Genomic DNA, 19303 nt, shown 5'->3' on the forward strand with positions numbered 1-19303 from the left:
CCTGACCAACCTGCCCCTTCTCCTCAGCACTACTTCAGAGCTGCAGGTTATTCTAACGAGTCTCTCCTCTGCCAGCTAACCTTGTAGTGCTGTTTACATAAGGACTGGCTCCACTTTGTTCTTCCGACCCCGAAAAGACCGAACAAGTTGTCACTGCTGTGCGATACTGACCATTTAATTCCTCCCCTCTCCCCGGTTTCGTACCCGGGGCCGTTCCTCCCCTCACTCCCCCTCAGCAGGCGCTCGCGAAGCCCCGTTCGAAAGAGCGCCGGCAGCCCGCGCCTGCGCACTCCCCTCACCACTAGAGGCGAGGGGGCGGAGCGCCCGCTGCCCACCGCGCCCCGGCGAGGCGCCTTGGGAAGAAGAAAGAACTACGAGGCCCGGCATGCCCCGCGCGTCCCACTGCCCACGGCCGCAGGGAGCGGGCCGCTCGCAGGGCACGCCGGGAGCTGTAGTTCTTTGGCGCTGGGTATTGTCTCTCCCCTTTCTCTGTCCGGGAACCCGACCGCCACCCCTGCCGGGTGAGCGCGGTGACTGACAGCTCCTTGCAGCCAGTGGCCGAAGCGCTGTGTGGCGGAGCCCGGCGCCCGTCTCCTCGGTGACCGGGGGAGCTGGTGCCTCAGTAGAGTAGCTGGAGTCCTGGGGGACGGAGGTGAGTGGGTCTGAGCGGGGAGCGCCCACCCCTGCCGCCCAGCTCTCTCCTCCCTGTCGCCGCCGAGCGCCTGGCCCGGGACCCCGCTCGGGGTGTGGTGGGAGGAGGGGGCAGCAGATGGGCGGCGGGAGGGGAGCCGAGCGGGGGAGGGGAGCGGCGGAGGGAGCAGAGGGGGAGGTAGGGCAGCGTCTGCGCCGCCCCCTCTGCGCGCCCCTGGGGCTGCGGCGCTGCCCGTGACCCCCGGCGGGTAGCGGCCGTGAGATGGGGGTGGGGGGGGTGCGTGTGTGTGTGTCCGTCCGTGGCGGGGGCGGGGTGCCGCGGGTACTCCCTGCCCTCCCGCGTTTTACCGCTTGATTTTTCAAACCGTCCCTGCGGGTTCAGGTGCCGCTTCTCCCCTCCCCGCAGCTCCACCCTCCCGGGTAGCGGCTGTCCCGCCGGGCGGTTAATGTATAACCCTGCGGACCGTTGCTCGAGGCGGGTAGCGGTGGTCACGGACCCGCCGCCCGCCCCTCCGCTCCGTTCCGCGGCCTGCCGGCTCCCTCTCCGCGCCCAGCGCCCCCGGGGTGCAGGAGCCCTCCCCGGGGAGGCGGGCTGCAGCTGGGTCGCTTGTGCCGCCGAAGAAGCCGGGAGTGTAACTTTTAGAGCTTTGCAGTGGGAGTCAGACGTGCCCCTCCTGGCTCTGCCTTTGCCTGGAAGCGCCGTGAGTGCAAACCATCCCAAGTCTTTTCCCGACCGCTTTTATTCCTGAGCAGATCTCGCGTGTCGCTGCTTCAGTCTGAAATGCTGCCCTTTTTCGCGGCGTCCCAGCAGTTCTGGAACGTATTTGCAAGAAAAGAAGGGGGGGGGGGGAATGCCTGACTACCGACAGAACCTTTTCACGTTCTTAAATACGACAAATAAATTAATCTGAATTGTAAATACATGACTGTTTATACAATAGCTTTAGAAAACTTTGTCCTTAGTCGCATGAGTCTTGTCAGACAAAAAGCAAACGTCCTAATGGTGTTCTTTACACTTTGTACACTGGCTTCGGTGCGGGAAGGGTTTTTATTAACAACTTTTTTAGCCTGCTGTTACTAATTAAAATCAGTATCTTTTGAATGATTGCGCTAGGTACACCTAATTGTTTTCTGGCAAAGCAGTTGCTGCTTGTACAGGAAACATAATGGTATGTTTTGCCAATTGTGAAATGCTGATAATTTTTTTTTTATTAAAATATTGCCCCGCCCAAGTTCTCAAACAACTGGTAGCTGTCTTCTACAGGTTGTGCTGTTATATTTCTCGTGTAACTTGTCTATAAACATGTACCATGTTTGAATAGTGAGTGGAATTCAAATTTTATAACTTCATTTCATCTTTGTAGTGGCATCATTTGTGAAAGTCAGTTCTGTCTTAATGAGTAGCACCCATGCTGAAGAGTCTTTGGCAATACTTGAGCCGTGTGTGAGAGGTGAGGGCACAGTCTCTTTCCTCTATGTGCTTCTACTTTGTAAGCTTTATCTTCTTACAGTCTCTTCCTGTTGAAAAACAAAATTAAGCCAACCAGTTCTCTGCTTTAAAAGAAAAAAACCCCACCACATTAATATGGATACTGTAGAGCTATCAGGTCATTTCCAAAGGCTTTTCAAAATGAACTGGTGGTAAGTAATGTAGTCTTAAACTTCCCGTGCTCCCTCACTGCCCTCTGTAACTGTTAAGGTTATAGTCTAACACAGACAATAACAGGAGTATGCCTCCTGTTTCTGTTTGTTCTTTTGTTGCTATGAGTTAACAAGAGCAGAAGCAGGAAACAAACCACCTCTCTCCCTTGAAAGTATGCAAATAAGTAGTATTTTCTCTGTAGTAGAGGGTTTGAAAATGACATGAAAAGCTAGCATGGATATGTAAAAACATTACATAAAGAAATGCAGTGTTTGTAGGATAAAGTACAATTCAACCATAACTGGTATTTTTGGTGGTTTATACCCCAAAAATAATTGGTTGAAATTAAAATGGTAGACCAGAATGTATGCTGGCAAAAACCTCAAATGTTTCATTTGGTTTGCAGTTCTGTGACAAAGCTGATTTCTGTGGGCAAATTATGTTATTTCACATACTTGAACGACTCTTAATTTGTATATGTTAGTGTTTCTACCTGAAATGTCCTGTGAAATGTTTTGTCGTTATTAAACTGTATTTGTTCTGTGTCATATTGCTAAGCTGTGCTGGTACAAATTCTGATGAAGTTTCTGAAATCGTAGTAACTTTGTATTTGCAGTGTTTTTCGAATGATAGTAGGAATTCTATATTTTCAGTGTTTTTAATAAGTGTGTTGAAATGTCACAAAACTATATTATTTGCTTAAGATTTAGTTACTATGTATTACAAATTATTCTGCTTTTATAGGCCTGTTTTCTCCTATAAAATGCACGTATCCTCCTGACTAATGCTTACTAATGGGTTTTGGTATTGTACAGACTTTTTTTCTTCAAGACTTCCTTTATCACACTTAGTGATAGCAGAAAGTCAAAGTAAGCTTGGCTACATGTAGTATTGTGGTGTAACCATTTTTCTGACCTACTGTATGTGACTGAATGTAGTTACGCTATCAAATTAATAAAAATCAGTGCTATAATTATTAGAAGTAATTACAGTAGTATATAATTGGTAGGCTCAGTAAGATTCAGTATTTAGTTTGTACTGAAAGTCAACAGCTCAAATAATTTTATCTTTAGTTACTCATGACAATTATCACAGGTTATATAGTTCACTAACAACTTCATGTTTTAGTAAGCATGCAGATACCTGCAAAGCTTTATATCAGTGCAAATAAAATGTCTTTCTTTCACTGGATACACTACACATCTTGTAATCGATTACAGGAAGAGGATATTCAGACATATGATTATTTTGAAACTGTGGAAGTTGGTGCCATTTTTGTGCTATATCTCTTTAGCTCCAGATCCAAATCTGCAAAGAAATTTAAAGAAAACATAGGCAATTAGATAATTTGATAATTTAGTTTTGAACTAGTTTGTTAACAGTTTGTAACTCAGCTAATCTCTTTTGGAATCTCTGGTTATATGAAACACTATTTTTGTAATTTTTCCATTTGCCTGTCGTGCCATTGTTGCAGTAAAATATATTTGAATGCCGAGGGTTCTTACAGAAGAGCTACATTTGTCCTTTGTCTTGAAGCTTCCTTGACAAATATAGTGAACTGTTATTTGTCATGGGTGTAATTGGCACAAAAAATGTACAATAATATTCAGCTACTGAGGGAGGGAGGAAATGGCTTTTCCAGTGATGTAACACAGATTTTTTTGTTATTGTTTGGGTTTGTTTTTTTTTTAGTGTATATATACATTAATAGCAAAAAAACCTCTTTGACGTTGAATTACTTCCTAACTTTATACTCAAAAAATTACACACATAAATTAGTAACTGGAAGTCTTCACACCTCTGGAACTTAATCATTAGCGAAAAGTAATGTATTAGCAGCCTGCTGGTTTGTTGTTATAATGGCCAGGTTTTGGAATAACTTTCCCTTATGGGTGGTTATCATCTGGAATAAATGCTTGATGTGTAAGGGGCAGAGGTTAGGAAGGCAAATAGATTAATTGACTTGTGAACAGAGTGAAAAGAAATCCTCTTGTAGCAAATGTGGAATCATGAAGTAAGTCAGTGCTGGAGTTTGCCTCTTCCCAAGAGCAGCCTAACTACACTTTCATTGTGTGGGTTTTTTTATAGTTGCATTTAGAGTATTTTTTTTGTAAATTAGAAAGATAGTTGGAAAAAAAAAATCTGTATTATCAGCCACTTCAACATTACGATATTGAATCTTAATTTTTTTTTTTGAACTACTGCTTTTTATTATATTTTTTGATCAGGTTATTTATAATACAATACTTTTTTAATTGTTTCCTTTCCTCATGCAAGCTAGTAGCACACTTTTAGGTGCTAGATACTACAGTGCTTTATGTTGACCAGGTTAGCAGCACAGTTTTGGAGTGTACCCAAGGGACACATTAGGCTATTCTCCAGACAGTCGAGAACAGAAATATTCACTGTAAGGCAAAGTAAAACATGTATATATTCATGCTCTCAGATAGTAGGTTTTTATTTACTGTTGGCTATTTGTTGGTTTGTTTTTTTCATTGGAGAACTATATCTTGAAATGTTTAATGATTATTCTCAGAAAGTACCAGACCTAATTAGAGACAGCTGAATGCGCAGTGATCTCTTGGTTCACAAGTTTAGCTTCATCAGGAAAAGGTCAATCTGTGTTTAAGGGATGAGGCTGGATGCAAGTTGACAGGGGTCTTTTACAGCAATGTGTGTGTTTGGTTAAATGTTTGCAAAGCATTTCTTTCTTCTTGTTATGATTTCCATTCAAAGGTTAAGTGTGAAGTTTCCTGACTTCTTAAAGCTAAGTTATTTTCTGAAATTATAGAGGAACTGTTGTTATTGAAGCTGGATAATTGCTATGTTAAAACAATTTGCAAAATCCATACTACATTTTTGAACAGTCATAGCTGCACCATGGAGACATAAACCCCTGATGTCCCTTTGTTCAAAAAAATACAAACTAAAACCCAAAAGTAAAGCCAAGAGAATGTCTTCTGTAGTATCTTGAAGGCTGTCCTGTTTAGGATTTGGAAGGGTCCTAAGGGAGTCACATCCCATAGTTGAGTATTTAGCAGAATATTCAAGAAACAACAGTGTTTTTTAAAATTTGATAATCAAACAGCTCATATGTTAAGTAGTTAAGACTTGGATCCTAAATTGTATCTTAGTTGGTTTTTTTTTTTTTTGGTGAAACTTTTGGAGTCATGGCCCTTTTGTTTGTTCCATCCTAGGCAGAAACACTGTGGAAGTAGTGTGCTGTGGATTGTGTCACATTTTGAGTGGGTTTTTTTGTTATTTCTGTAGCTGAGAGCAATGTCAGAAGGATTTCTTGGCAATATTTCTTCCATGCAAGTAGTGGGTTGGAGACCACTAATTTAATACTTTAGATATGATAAACAAATGTGTGTCTGTGTGTGTGTGCATACATATTTTTCGTGTGTACCTATCTAAAACATTGTCCGCATTTTGCCCACATTTACACGATACTTGCTTTCAAGTACCTTATGCACTTTCATACACCTAACACAATGTGACTGAGTTATGAATAAGCCTGTGGACTAGCTCAGAGAAGTAATTATTTTCAGATTAGTTCTCATTTGCTCAGACAGAGTTTATTGCAATTTTATGCATCTGTAGTCATCCAATTATTTCAGTCAGTCATCCTCCAGACCTGTGGAAGTAAGAGTTCATATCACGCAACAAGGGGATAGTTTCAAAAGTTGAACAAGTTGTCATTTCTGTTCTTTGCGTTAAAACATTTTAATGCATTTTAACCTGCTTAGTGGAGGAAACCTCTCTAAAACAATGGAATTTACCTGAGTATAATTAGAATGAGCCATCCAGACTTCAGTGTCAACACCAAAATGTACTGAAATCTACTATTTCTTGCTGTTCATAAAAAGATGCTTTATTTGAATTGTAAAATCATGACTAGATTAATACTGGCAGCACGTGGAGTTCCTTCTTTTTTCCTCTTTTTTGGGAAGTTTTTGTCTAAATTAAATCATGTGGATGTTGGAATGACTGAAATGCGTTTTTTATAATGTTTGCTTTCTGACAAGTTATTTTTGAGTAGATTAATTGACCGATGTAACAGAGTAAATCTGATTTTGGATCCTTTTGGTCTAATCCATGATGGAATGTCCATTTGTTGTTGCATATGTGACTGAAATGTATGTGTGAAAGTTAAACTTTGAGATACTTAAAATAAGTAACTTATTTACAGTCAGTCAGTGGGGTGATACAGGCAACTCTCAGGGTAATTTGTCTAACCTGCTTTATATGAATACATTTGGTACCTGTTTCTGTACGTTGAGTATAAAGGGGGATGGGCTATAGCTGAGTAGATATACGTGAGCTCTAATTTTTATGTTGCTGGAAAAGGATAGATGAGCTTCATCCAGGATTTCCACTGTGCTGTAATATGTGGTGGTATTACAATGGTGCAGTAAGCCAGAAGTTAACTGAATAGTAGGTAACATGGGGAAGGTGTAATGTGCTGTAGTATAAAAACACTGGCTGTATGTCAGAAGACTTAGATTCTGTTCTTAGCTTTGCCATTCAGTTACTTTGCCATTTTGGACAGCCACTTTATTTGCATTTGCTACTGCTTCTCATCAGTAAAATTAAGACTGTGGTACCTTTTGTTTTCAAATTCTTTTCATGGTTGTGCTAATTCTCGAGCAAGGTTTTGGTAGAGTTCACTAGGAATATTTCTGAACGGTAAAGGGAATACTGGGTACTAAAAAACCTGAAATATGATTGAGAATTAAAACCTTTTTTTCTTTCTTTCTTTCTTTAGAGCTTCATCAGATGAAGGAGTGATACTCTTGAAACATGACAAAAAAATGGACTAATTAAAAGTTTTCCTATTTTCAGGAAACCCCCCCAAAATGTATAGATCAGCAGAAACAGTCAAACGTCGACTCAACATGCATGCTCCTCCTCGGATAAGAAGCGTGGAAGTCGCTAGAGGAAGAGCAGGCTATGGGTTTACTCTTTCTGGACAAGCTCCTTGTGTTCTTAGTTGCGTTATGAAAGGAAGCCCTGCAGATTATGTTGGACTTAAAGCAGGAGATCAGATATTTGCAGTTAATGAAATCAATGTGAAAAAAGCCTCTCATGAAGATGTAGTGAAACTTATAGGAAAATGTTCTGGAGTCCTCCACATGGTCATTGCTGAAGGGATTAGTCATATAGATTCATGCTCGAGTGATGAGGAAGTTGGTTTTTATGATGGTAAGGGGTGGCTGAAGCCCAAACCTGACTCTAAAGCTCTGGGTATAAACAGAGCAGAGAAAGTTGTTGAAGAAATGCAGTCTGGTGGCATTTTCAACATGATCTTTGAGAATCCTAGTCTTTGTGCTGGTAACTTAGATAATTCTGCATCAAAACAAAGATCATTTTCAGATTCTGCTGCTATTAAATTTGAAGCTGGAAATGAAAGTGTAAGCAATCCAAACCTCCTGTCAAAGGAAGAAATATCCAAAGTCCTGCATGATGATTCAGTTTTTAGAATTGGGCTGGAGAGTGCAGAAGACTTTGGGTTAGATGCAAGCATTTTAAATGTTGCCATGATTGTAGGTTACCTAGGCTCAATTGAACTTCCTTCAACAACCTCAAATTTGGAAAATGAGAGTTTGCAGGCTATTCGCGGATGCATGAGACGTCTGCGGGCAGAACAAAAAATCCATTCGCTAGTGATGATGAAGATAATGCATGACTGTATTCAGCTCTGCAGTGACAAATCAGGTGTAGTGGCAGAATACCCAGCAGAGAAACTAGCATTCAGTGCTGTTTGCCCAGATGATAGGAGATTCTTTGGACTAGTTACAATGCAAACAAATGATGATGCAAGCTTGGCTCAGGAAGATGAAGGGGTTCTGAGGACATCTTGCCACGTTTTTATGGTGGATCCTGAATTATTTCATCACAAAATTCACCAGGGCATAGCAAGACGTTTTGGACTGGAATGTACAGCAGATCCAGACACAAATGGCTGTCTGGAGTTTCCAACATCATCTCTACCTGTTCTTCAGTTTATTTCTGTCCTGTACAGGGATATGGGGGAATTGATTGAGGGAATGCGTGCGAGGGCTTTTCTTGATGGTGATGCAGATGCCCATCAGAATAATAGTACAAGCAGTAACAGTGATAGTGGAATCGGAAACTTCAACCAAGAAGAAAAGAATAATAGAGTTATCGTGGTTGATTTAGGCAGCAATCCAAGTAAACACATTCCTAACAGTATATGGGAAAATCCAGTAGGAAGGGGACAAAATCAGCCCGCTTCCCATTGGAATGGCTTCTGTCATGAACAAGAAGGAAACATTCCTTTAGAAGTAATTCAGAATGATAAGTCCCAAAATGTTAGCAAACACTTAAGTCCTTCTGCTCGTATTGAAGTTCCACTGGTTTCTTCCCGAAATTCAGTACCCCCATCAAAGAAAAACCCAGCGGGCACAGGCAATCAGAGGTGGCTGCCTGTGCATGTTTTACAAGAATGGCAGCATGGAAATGCTAGCGACCAGGAGTCGTACACTGATTCTACAGATGGCTGGTCAAGTGTTAACTGTGGAACTCTTCCCCCACCAATGAATAAGATTCCAGCTGACAGATACAGAGTTGACGGCAGCTTTGGTCAGCCACAGTTAAAATCTCATAAAAACGAATGGTCTAAGAAGATGTTTTGCATGCAGAACAAATTTGGCCCTCCACACAGTATTAGGAAGTCTAAAGAAGATAAAAAGGTAAGAATATGTTGATACTTGTTCCTAAAAAAACCAGAAAAACCCCAAACCTAACAGCCTGTGGTGGTATTACAGCATGATATTTGCATACTAAAATTTAAACATGTATTATAGCATTTACAAAATGTCAGATGAAGAAAATAATATGGTTCTTTCTCCTTTGCAGAGGCTTTGCATATTCCCGTTTAATTGAGTGCAGCTCTGGAATTGTCCTTCTGCTGGAAGTGTTGTCTGTTAGAGCTTTCTCACATTTCTTCTTGTCTCTTCATTGTTTCCAAATGTTCAAGTGGCATTGCAATAAAAAGAGACATGACATTCTAGCAGCCTCAATTCCTTCTGACCTCCAGCAGCAAAAGAATGGAAACAGTCTGGATCTTCCGTCTGGTTCCTTTTTTATAGAAGGCTGGCTTGCAAATGTTATTATTTTAGTGATACCTATTTTTATAGAGATGTAGTCTAATCATTACTCAAACTTGTGTTATACACTTTTAACTTTAACTGAATAAGACAATTGTATTATCATAAAAATTTGCTCCAGCAAACCTCTCAGTACAAGTAGTGTTAAACCTACATCAAAGGATAGTTGGTAGTGGTCATTATAGTGTCCACTATTAGGGCACAAATCTAATGTTCTGCCAGTAAGCTGTAATTCAAATTTTGTTCTTAATAACTACTTCATCCACTTGTTTTGTCTACTATCAGGCTTCTATAAACCAAAGCGAGAAGATTTTTTAAAAAAAAAAGTGTGGGAGGTGTATCCAACATAATTACATATTGTTCCCTTTGCCACATACGCGTTTTGCTGTTGAGGGCACTAATCTCATGGGAGTCTGTTTTTGATAACTGGGATTCTAGTAAAGTGGAAGTCGTTGGTCTTACACTAAAAGAGTTAATAGCAGAGTTGTATCTAAAACATTTGCTGACTCCAGGGAAAGAGAGAACTTCATACTCCAAGTTAGTCTTCAAGAAGCATTGTCCTTCCATGCGGAAGTATTGCTTATATGATTGATTCACGTCTCCATTATAATATCCAAATCTGTTTGAGAAAAAAATACGTTTTTTTCACCAGATTAAAAATATCCAACTGCTGCTCAAGTGGATTACAGTAGAGATTCATTAATTGTTTCACACTGTTATAAACAAAATCTTTGCATTGGTATGACACTCAGGCATAGACTTTTTGGGGACTAGAATGCAGAACTTCAGAACATTTTGGTTTTGGTGCGGAAAGAGAAATATTTTTTATTGCTTTTCTTGCACCGTGAAGCCAACAATTTTCACATACATTCTTTTGTATGCTTTTTGTGCTGAAAAAACTCCCCAAAACCTTAGTATATGTAATAGTTATACACTAGTGTATTTTTAAGGTGAAGTGACTGCTACAGGCAGCAATGTTTTCCAGACCCACAATGATGAATTAAATTTCAAATTATCTTAAATACAAGATGATTCACACTTTTCAAAAACCAAATAAAAATTATCCAAACAGAAACACTTAATTTGTAAAAACTGCCTACCCAAACCACCTAACAATCAGTTCTGCCTGCTACCATGAAGACTACATGCTTTGTGGTCTCTCTGCTGATGGACCAAGGAAAAGGCCTCTTGATGCACAGCACCCGGTGCCGGTGCATTATGGATGTTGTTCCCATGTGTTTTTTGGGAACTGGACCAGCTGCATGGGATGCTGTTGAAACTCCTTGAGGGTCTCTGCAACATGTTTGTATCTGCAGTGTTGTCCATGATAATAATATGGATTAGATTTTTTTTTTTCAGAGATTGAAAACTAAAAAAAAAAAAATATTTTTAAATGTTTGAAACATTTATTTCATGCAAGTGAAGAATATACTAATAAAAATCTCATAGAAAAGATGAAAGATGTTCTATATTGGGTAAACAGTAATAATATTTCACTAATTGTATCACTCAGATCAGCATGTACCAGAATATATGTTCCAACACTAAATATCTCAATCTTCTCTTTTAAGTCAATTTACTAATAAAATAGGCATTCTGGTCTTTGATTAATAACAAATATGTTTGCCAGACAGATTTAAAATGTTTGTACATGACTTTAGCATTTAGTTTCCTCATTAAGGCTGCAGAACCTTTTTTGCATTCTAATTTTATTTTTTAGTATTATTGAAGGCTATTGAAACTGATGAGAAAAGCTCATGAAAGTCTTGAAATCATTTGCAAGCATGAGTTGCAAGCACTTAACATTATTCAGAGTAATTCATAAAGCTGAAGTAGTACTATGTTCTCATCTTAAATTTTTAATGAAAATAGTCAGGGGATGTCATTATTGATGAATGTACCTCTGTACTTCTTTAGGTACTGCAGAAATAGGGAAAGCCCATACTTTTGCACATTAGAGCACTAATTTGCCTTCATAAGAGAATGATATTCAGAAATTCACACTCTCTTTTTGCTTTGTGTGAAGAGTTAAGACTGTCTGTTCCAAAATGTTATTCACGTGGGTTAGGTGCTGCGTTCTAGAAAAACTGTATGTCCTCAGCTGCCTGTGACCTTTTTCAGTGGTAAGGACTGATTTTACACAGCATGCTCCGACACATTCCAGTCATAGAATGAAGTATATAAAGTGGCCACCTGGGATTGCAGTCATATTTTTATAACCTAGTGGCTGAGTCTAATGCTTCATTTGCAGAGCAGTCCTTAAATTGCGTTTTAATTAAGGTGGGGGTTTTTTGTCTTTTACACTAATACTGAAGGATAATACATCCTATGAGTGGGAATGTGTAGAAGCCACTACAGGGAGAAAAGGTTACCAAAACTAGAGTTTTTTGTGATGGACTCCGCACATCCATATTATGTACATCTTCCGTGGAGCTTTCATTACACACTGGGGAAAGGATATGAGTTCCTGGATGCAATTCTGATCTAGCTGAACTGCTGTGCAGCTAAAGAGTGATGATCACCACATGCAATAGAGGAGAATGTGCTGCACTGTACAGTGCTCATGGGGGGTAAAAGGGGCATAAACTCTTTCCTGATTTTATAGCTGCACTGATAAAACATTTGTGAATTGTACAGAGCACAATAGCAGATGTGAGAAAGCTCTAGTGAACGTATCTATTTAAAACTGCACTTCAGAACAGGACCTGGGAAGCGTTTCTTGTGGGTATGGTATTTCAAACTTCAGGTTACAAGGAAGTAAACGCGTTTTCTGAGCTGTTTTCCCTTTAGTGTTGTAGTGCCTTTAATGATTACGTTTTTCAGCTCACAAATTAGAATTGTGGTTAATATTGTAATAATTGGCAAAAACACTCTTAATATTCTTCATACTGCTATAAAGCATTTTGAAGTTCCATGTAAGTCTGAATAGTTGAACAAATGTAAAAACGCCTAATTTGATTAAATGAGGTTTTTTCTTTTGCTTTAAAATGTTATAAGGAATTTATCCCTAAATTACTGAACTCATACTTTCACAATTGCTGTATTTTTTTGTTTTTTAATCTTTGGCTTTTAAAATGGTGGTTGTACATGGGAAGAGAAGAACCAAATCAGGGAAATTTTGGTTCTATTTTACCTCTTCTGACTGAGATTTGCTGGAAGGTATCTCTGGCCTTATCCACCTCTGAAATTATTTCCTGTACTGTACTTCATGTTTCCCATGTTTCTTAAAAGTTTCATGTGAACAGATTTCTATTGAAGCATCTTATGAGACTTTTTGGGGTGTCTCCTTGACTAGTGGGAGGAGGCCTGATGATGTTGCTGAAATTCACTGAAAAGGAAGATCATAGAAGGTGGCTTTGAATCTCAGGATGACTCTGGCAGCAAAAAGCCTCTGAATTGCTTAAGACTGATAGTGGGTAGGGGTACGTGGTCTTTTGAGGTCTATGAGACTAGCAGATGAAGAGACTTGTTACGGTTTCAGTGGGAATGGAATAATTACTGGTTTTTTGTTTGTTATTCCTTTTGCTTCCTTTGCTATTGCCCTGTTATTTCCACCTTCTTGGGCATCGCACTAAGTTTCAGTCACTTACCTACGCGTCCTTTTGCACGATTTTGGGTTACACAGAAGAAAAGCACCATAAGCAATGTGAAAACATCAGGGGATGTTAGGATTGGCAAGGGGCTTGAGAAATTGCTGAACAGGGAAGCATTCCTTTCCCTCTAGACTAAATTAATCTAATACGTTTGATTTTGTTCAGCCCTCACTCTCTGTTTCTGGGCTAGCGCCTGGCCAAAAATGTCTACCCGTTACTGTTTTAAATTAAATTTTACTGGGAAAATACTCCTTTTTCCACTGGAAAGCTTCATAACAGTCAGTTTAGTATTTGAGTTTTCTCTCCGTGAGGACAGAAACCTGGGTATTGACCTCTCACCATTCTTTGTTTTTAAAAAGAAAGTTTGTTTTAATATTGTGGAGGCAAGTATAACATTTAAGATCACAAGAAGTTTTACAACCTGAGCTTAATAACCAGTATTTGGGTACTAGGTCTATTCCAAGTGAATATGACAAATCTATTAAAAAGTAATTAAAAAGCCTTTTAAAAATTTGGGTATTGATTTGTAGAAACCCTTTTCTGCTTCACATTTGTTGTAAGACTTCTATCTTGAGCACGTTATTGTTTGTGCTCATGAAGAGTGTGAATTTGTAAACAGATCCTATTTGTAGATCTTAGAGGAAGAAAAAATAGATAATCTTGTCTGAGACTCACTGGACAATACTATTGCAAATATATATAATTTTTTAAACTCAAAAAACTTATCAACTGCTTTGTAACCTTCATGACTTAAGCTATGAAAATATTGTAAAAACGTAGAAGAGGGAAGGCAGGTAAGCAGTACTGTGGGATTCACTAACGCATCTTTCCTAAGATATTTTCTGAGTTACTATTATTGTTACTCTGTTTTGATTGGAAGTTTAACTGTAACTACTTCAGAGTTATCCTTGTTTCCAAAGCAAGTATTACTGAAAAAGATACGCTGCTCACATTAGAAATGGAATAGGCTTTTATGGTGAAAATTTGTAATTTGCTTTAAATCCAAGAATTGCGGTTTTTAATGGTGGTAACTGAATGGTGAACTAACTGAAAGGCAGATATTTTAGATGCAAAGACAATGTTGGCAAAGCTGTGTGGTTCCCATATTTGTTTTTTGTTGTATAATTACATGTTCTTTTCCCTTTCTTCTACAATTCTGTTTGCTCACCAGCTTAAATTGTTCCACCCCAGCTGTTTATAAAGCAGAATTAATGACAGCTGGATTGCTATTCTTATGCAGTACAATTTAACGTTAACCTTTGGAATTATAGGCTTTTTGAGATGTACGTATATTCCTTAAAGAGAACTCAACTGAAATCCCAAACACCAAGCTAGATCTGAGAATGTGCTAATGTGAATTAATCTGCAAAGAGGCATTTGTATGAAATAGGTCCTCTGATGCATTTTGCATTTCATTTTGAGAAAATGAAAAAGCAATTATGTGTTTAGTAATTTCATGCAGCCTTTTCATATGTATTCTAATTCTCTGAAATAATGATTTAAAAAAAATTGTTAGTTCTAGGATCTGTAAAAGTGTATGAAAAGCCAGAATAATGCTGGGTGCTTTTTTCTGAAGAGAAATCAGATAAAATCTGGAGAGTAAATGTCTGTAATGTTGACTTTGTGAAATTTTCTTATTCCAAATTTATGTGCTAGAGATTTAGAATTTTTCATTACACCTGAATTTGCATGTTTTCTAGATCAAGTGTAGGTTTGGACTGCAATTAACATTGTGACAATTAAGGGGACATGCAGGCATCTAAGTATTTCTGAGCTAGTTTTGAGTTGCAGAATCACAGGAGAAGGTAGCATCTTGAGAAACAAAGAGAAACAATGAAGAAAACAGCATGGAGAAAAATAATTAGCACGGAATTAATTGAAATAATGAAAAATGGCTGTATTTTAAGTTTTAAATGTAGAAGCTTTGAGATAAGATGTAAAATTATTGTCTGAGCTTTCAGTTGTACAAAGATAAGAGCCCAATAGCTTGCAGTTGAGAAGATTCAGAGAAGAAAAGGAGCTGTAAAATACCACTTCTGGAGAAGAAACAGATCAATATGGAATAAAGGTCTTTAATTAACAAAAACAAATATGGAATTGCTAAAACTTACCTGAAGCATCTAAATAGAAACATGAAGAAATGAAGCTTCAAGAGAAAGACTTGAAAATTCATCCTATCAATAAAATGGCCATTATGACATCAATAAGTTTGCAAAGGTAGTACCAGAGAAGAATATTCTACATCATCAAAGCAAATTCTAGCCCTTTTAGGTAATCATGTGTTATCATGCCTTCCATACACTTAGCAGCTGTGCCTTTGAAAAAAATGTCTTTGCACCCCACCTTCTACAGGAACCATATTTTATCACTATTACAAATTTAGAAACTTTTGGTTGTTTTCCAGTCTGAATTCTAATCATGGTCACCTTATACCCATTTCTTCTTCTGCTGGTGTCTCTTCTAGTGCACGTGACTCTTTCATTTTGTTTGATATAAAGTGCTTAGTCCTTCAGTCTTTTGGGAAGTAAAGTTTTCATTCTTCTGCTAACTTCAGTAGCCCTTTTCTGAAAGTAATCTAGCTTAAATTCTTCTTTCTTGGAGCTGGGTGACCAAAATTTTATGCTGATATCTTGATCAGGGTTTTGTATAATTGTAGTGTACATTGTCCCGTCTCTGTTGTAAATACCTCATACAATACGTCTTCATATATTATTTACTTTTTTCACAGCCATATAGCTGTGGCTAACCATAATAACCATAACCATTGACGGTTAATACTTATTTTGAAATCAATCAGTAAAGACATCCTTGCATCAGATGAGGTATCCAATATTGAGATCAATATCCTATTTTAGACACTGGCCAGGAGCAGCTGCTTAGAAAAAACATGGAAGAGCAGTGAAAAATATATCTTTCTAATTTTCAGCAGCGTGTGGTGTTAAAGACTTTCCTCTGGTAGGGACAGCATCCACATCACTGTGCTTTGTAAACCTTTGCTCTTGAATTTGTTGTTTCTTAAACTTAGTTGTACTTTTGGCATTCCTGGTATCACTTGATTGATATCTGTTCAACATCTTTGTTGGCGACATGGACTGTGGGATCAAGTGCACCCTCAGCAAGTTTGCCAACGACACCAAGCTGTGTGGTGTGGTCGACACGCTGGAGGGAAGGGATGCCATCCAGAGGGACCTTGACAGGCTGGAGAGGTGAGCCCGTGCGAACCGCATGAAGTTCAACAAGGCCAAGTGCAATGTCCTGCACGTGGGTCGGCGCAATCCCAAGCACAACTATAGGCTGGGTGAGGAATGGATTGAAGGCAGCCCTCAGGAGAAGGACTTGGGGGTATTGATTAATGAAAAGCTCAGCATGAGCCGTCAGTGTGCGCTTGCAGCCCAGAAAGCCAACCATATCCTGGGCTGCATCAAAAGAGGCGTGACCAGCAGGTCAAGGGAGGTGATCCTGCCCCTCTACTCTGCTCTTGTGAGACCCCACCTGGAGTGCTGCATCCAGCTCTGGGGGCCCCAGTACAGGAGAGACATGGAGCTGTTGGAGCGAGTCCAGAGGAGGGCCACGAAGCTGATCAGAGGGATGGAGCACCTCCCCTATGAGGACAGGCTGAGAGAGTTGGGGTTGTTTAGCCTGGAGAAAAGGCGGCTCTGGGGAGATCTAATTGCGGCTTACCAGTTTCTGAAGGGGGCCTACAGGAAAGATGGTGAGGGACTGTTTATCAGGGAGTGGAGTGACAGGACAAGGGGTAATGAGTTCAAGCTGAAGGAGGATCGATTTAGATTAGATGTTAGAAAGAAATTCTTCCCTGTGAGAGTGGTGAGGCACTGGAACAGGTTGCCCAGAGAGGCTGTGGATGCCCCATCCCTGGAAGTGTTCAAGGCCAGGTTGGATGGGGCTTTGGGCAACCTGGTCTAGTGGAGGGTGTCCCTGCCCATGGCAGGGGGATGGAACCAGATGATCTTTGAGGTCCCTTCCAACCCAAACCATTCTATGATTCTATATTTTCTGCAGTTTAGTAGCGTTGAAAGAAAACAGTACATAATTGTTACTTTACATATAGTTTCATTTCATACCTGCTAATATTTGTCATGAGAAATACTGAAGGATCTCACTCCCTATTTATTTTCTCTTTGTCATTTAATTTTATTTTAAACCTCAACCACCAATCACTTATTTTCCAAGCAGAAGTCAGCTTAATATCTTCCCATACAAAAGTTTCTTCATAATTGTAATCTTCCTCCCTTAGTCGTACTCTATTATTTTTGAAATGAATTGACCATAACTGTAAGCAGTTTTGAAAATGTGTGAGCAGGCAATGTATTCATAAAGCTAATGTCATGATTGCCTTTTCTGATGATTCTTCATTTGCCTTTTTGATTGTTACTGATTATTGGGCCGTACTGACTTAATGTTTCCCGCTAATTCCTGCCTGATGTTCAAGATGATTTGGAACCAGTTGTTATGTGTGTACTTGTAATTTGCTCCATGTTTTCCCCTAGTATACTTGCGTCTTTCTGCTCCTCTGCAATTTCCTCCTAATAGGCTTCCAACTCATATGAGAAACTATTATCTGGTTATACTGAGAAAATGATTTTATTATTCCATCTGCATTAATACCATCGACACGTGTGAGGGGTTAGGATAGTACTGAAATGTAAGTGGTCAATGTCCTGTGCCTAGTGTCCTTAGTCCAGGAGAGAAGCAATAAATTTCACTTACTTGGATGTCCAGTGTGACAGGACAGCCTCTTTTCTATGTCTTCCCAAAGTGCATAGAAATCTTAGATGAAATTTTATATCATTCTTGATTATGTTATGACCTACCTGCCATTACAAATGCCACTGTAATGGTGAGAAGGCAGTGAAATGTGTCATTATCATCTGATTTGTAAAGAAGTATTCTTAAAAGTGATCAAATCCATCAACCATTTGAATCCTTTGTCATACTGGTGCCAAAAAAAAAAAGAAAAATCACTATAGGAATTGCAGTGTAATTAAAGCCTGTGGAAAAACTGCAAAGTTTGAGTGATGCTAGACCTTTTTCAATTAACCCTCTCCCACCTAATCCAATTTGGCAAGGTGATGTCAGTCCATGATGATGGCAGCAGCACAGGGCATTACTTCATTCTTCTTTTGTTCCATGGCATATGGAGCCCTCTCCACAGCCTATCTATTCCTCCGAACTTACTGCTTCTCTTCCTGTTATGGTCCAGGGGCCTGGAGCACAGCAAGCTCTTTTCCCATTTCCCTCCCAAATTCTTTTATCTCTTTCAGGGTACGAGAGGTCATAACCCAACATACCCCATTTTTCAATCCATCCCCTTCTCAGGCCCCATAGACCGTCCCTTTACAAGTCCAGCAAGCCTGCGCTGTCAGTTTTTGGGTGGCGGAGCACGTGCTGCTGGCTGGTAGGATGGGGGATGAAGGCAGCGGGTCATGGTCTATGGTGTTGCCTGCTCTGCATTGCTATAGTGGCACGGTCACTCAGCTAATGGGACCCGTAATCAGGAGAATGGGCGCTTAGGGATGGTGGCGGACAACAAATAGTCCAGAGCAGGATTTGAGACTAATATTGATGACAAAATAGTATTTGTATCAACTACTCAGTTCTCTGATGCTCCAAGACTTGCAGTATTTTTTGAGATTTTGTGCACTGACTATATTGGCATGACTGTGGCATCCCTGCTTCCTATCCCTTTTCAGAAGCGTCTAAATTCAGAACTTTCTGAAGTCTTAAACCTGCATTTTTTGTAAAGATGAACTGCCCATCCAGACTGACCCTTCTGCTTTTTAACATCCGAGAGTCAATTTGGCATGTTTTGAATATCCACAGAAGTTTCAAATTATATGATCTGTGTATTTGGGTTGCGAACTGTTCTGCACTTTGCCATACAAAGTCAGAGTCAAACCTAAAAGCAGTGAGAGTGTTTAAAAGCTTCAATAGCTGGAAATAGGAGTGGGACAAATTAAAATTTGGTGATTTTTTTAGTTAGCATGATTAAGCTCTGTGACACATAGAATGTACCAAATTCTGTATTAGTCGAGCTCCTTAGATTGAGGCTTTATAAATGAGGCTGTTTCTTTTGCGATAAAATCTGTGAATATAAGCATCTTCCTTTTGTTATGTGCTTTTTAGAGGCAATTAATCAGAAATCAGTATTCAAATTGACACTTGTACAGACTCTCATAGACAGAGTTTTTGTTAAAAGAATCTAATTTATTGGACTTCTTAGTATAGGGAGATGCTTACCTGAGGAATTGATTCTCTGGAGCAGG

The 19303-nt window shown here is 39.6% G+C and overlaps 1 protein-coding gene across 4 annotated transcripts in view; it reads left to right on the forward strand.

The window, feature by feature from the left end:
* Positions 1-550: 550 nt before the first annotated feature.
* RGS12 (regulator of G protein signaling 12) overlaps positions 551-19303 on the forward strand; it is a 95224-nt gene continuing 76471 nt past the window's right edge. For 2 of the 4 annotated variants that reach the window (XM_054824735.1, XM_054824730.1), the window contains exons 1-2: positions 1132-1352; positions 7062-9009. In XM_054824735.1, the coding sequence (XP_054680710.1) occupies positions 7153-9009 (1857 nt within the window). In that variant the 5' untranslated portion in view covers positions 1132-1352; positions 7062-7152. Of the gene's footprint in view, positions 653-1131; positions 1353-2024; positions 2103-7061; positions 9010-19303 lie in introns of those variants that run through there. The other 2 variants (XM_054824731.1, XM_054824732.1) reach the window with 2 other exon arrangements.

This window comes from Grus americana, chromosome 4 (genome assembly GCF_028858705.1).
Source record: "Grus americana isolate bGruAme1 chromosome 4, bGruAme1.mat, whole genome shotgun sequence".
Taxonomy (NCBI): domain Eukaryota; kingdom Metazoa; phylum Chordata; class Aves; order Gruiformes; family Gruidae; genus Grus; species Grus americana.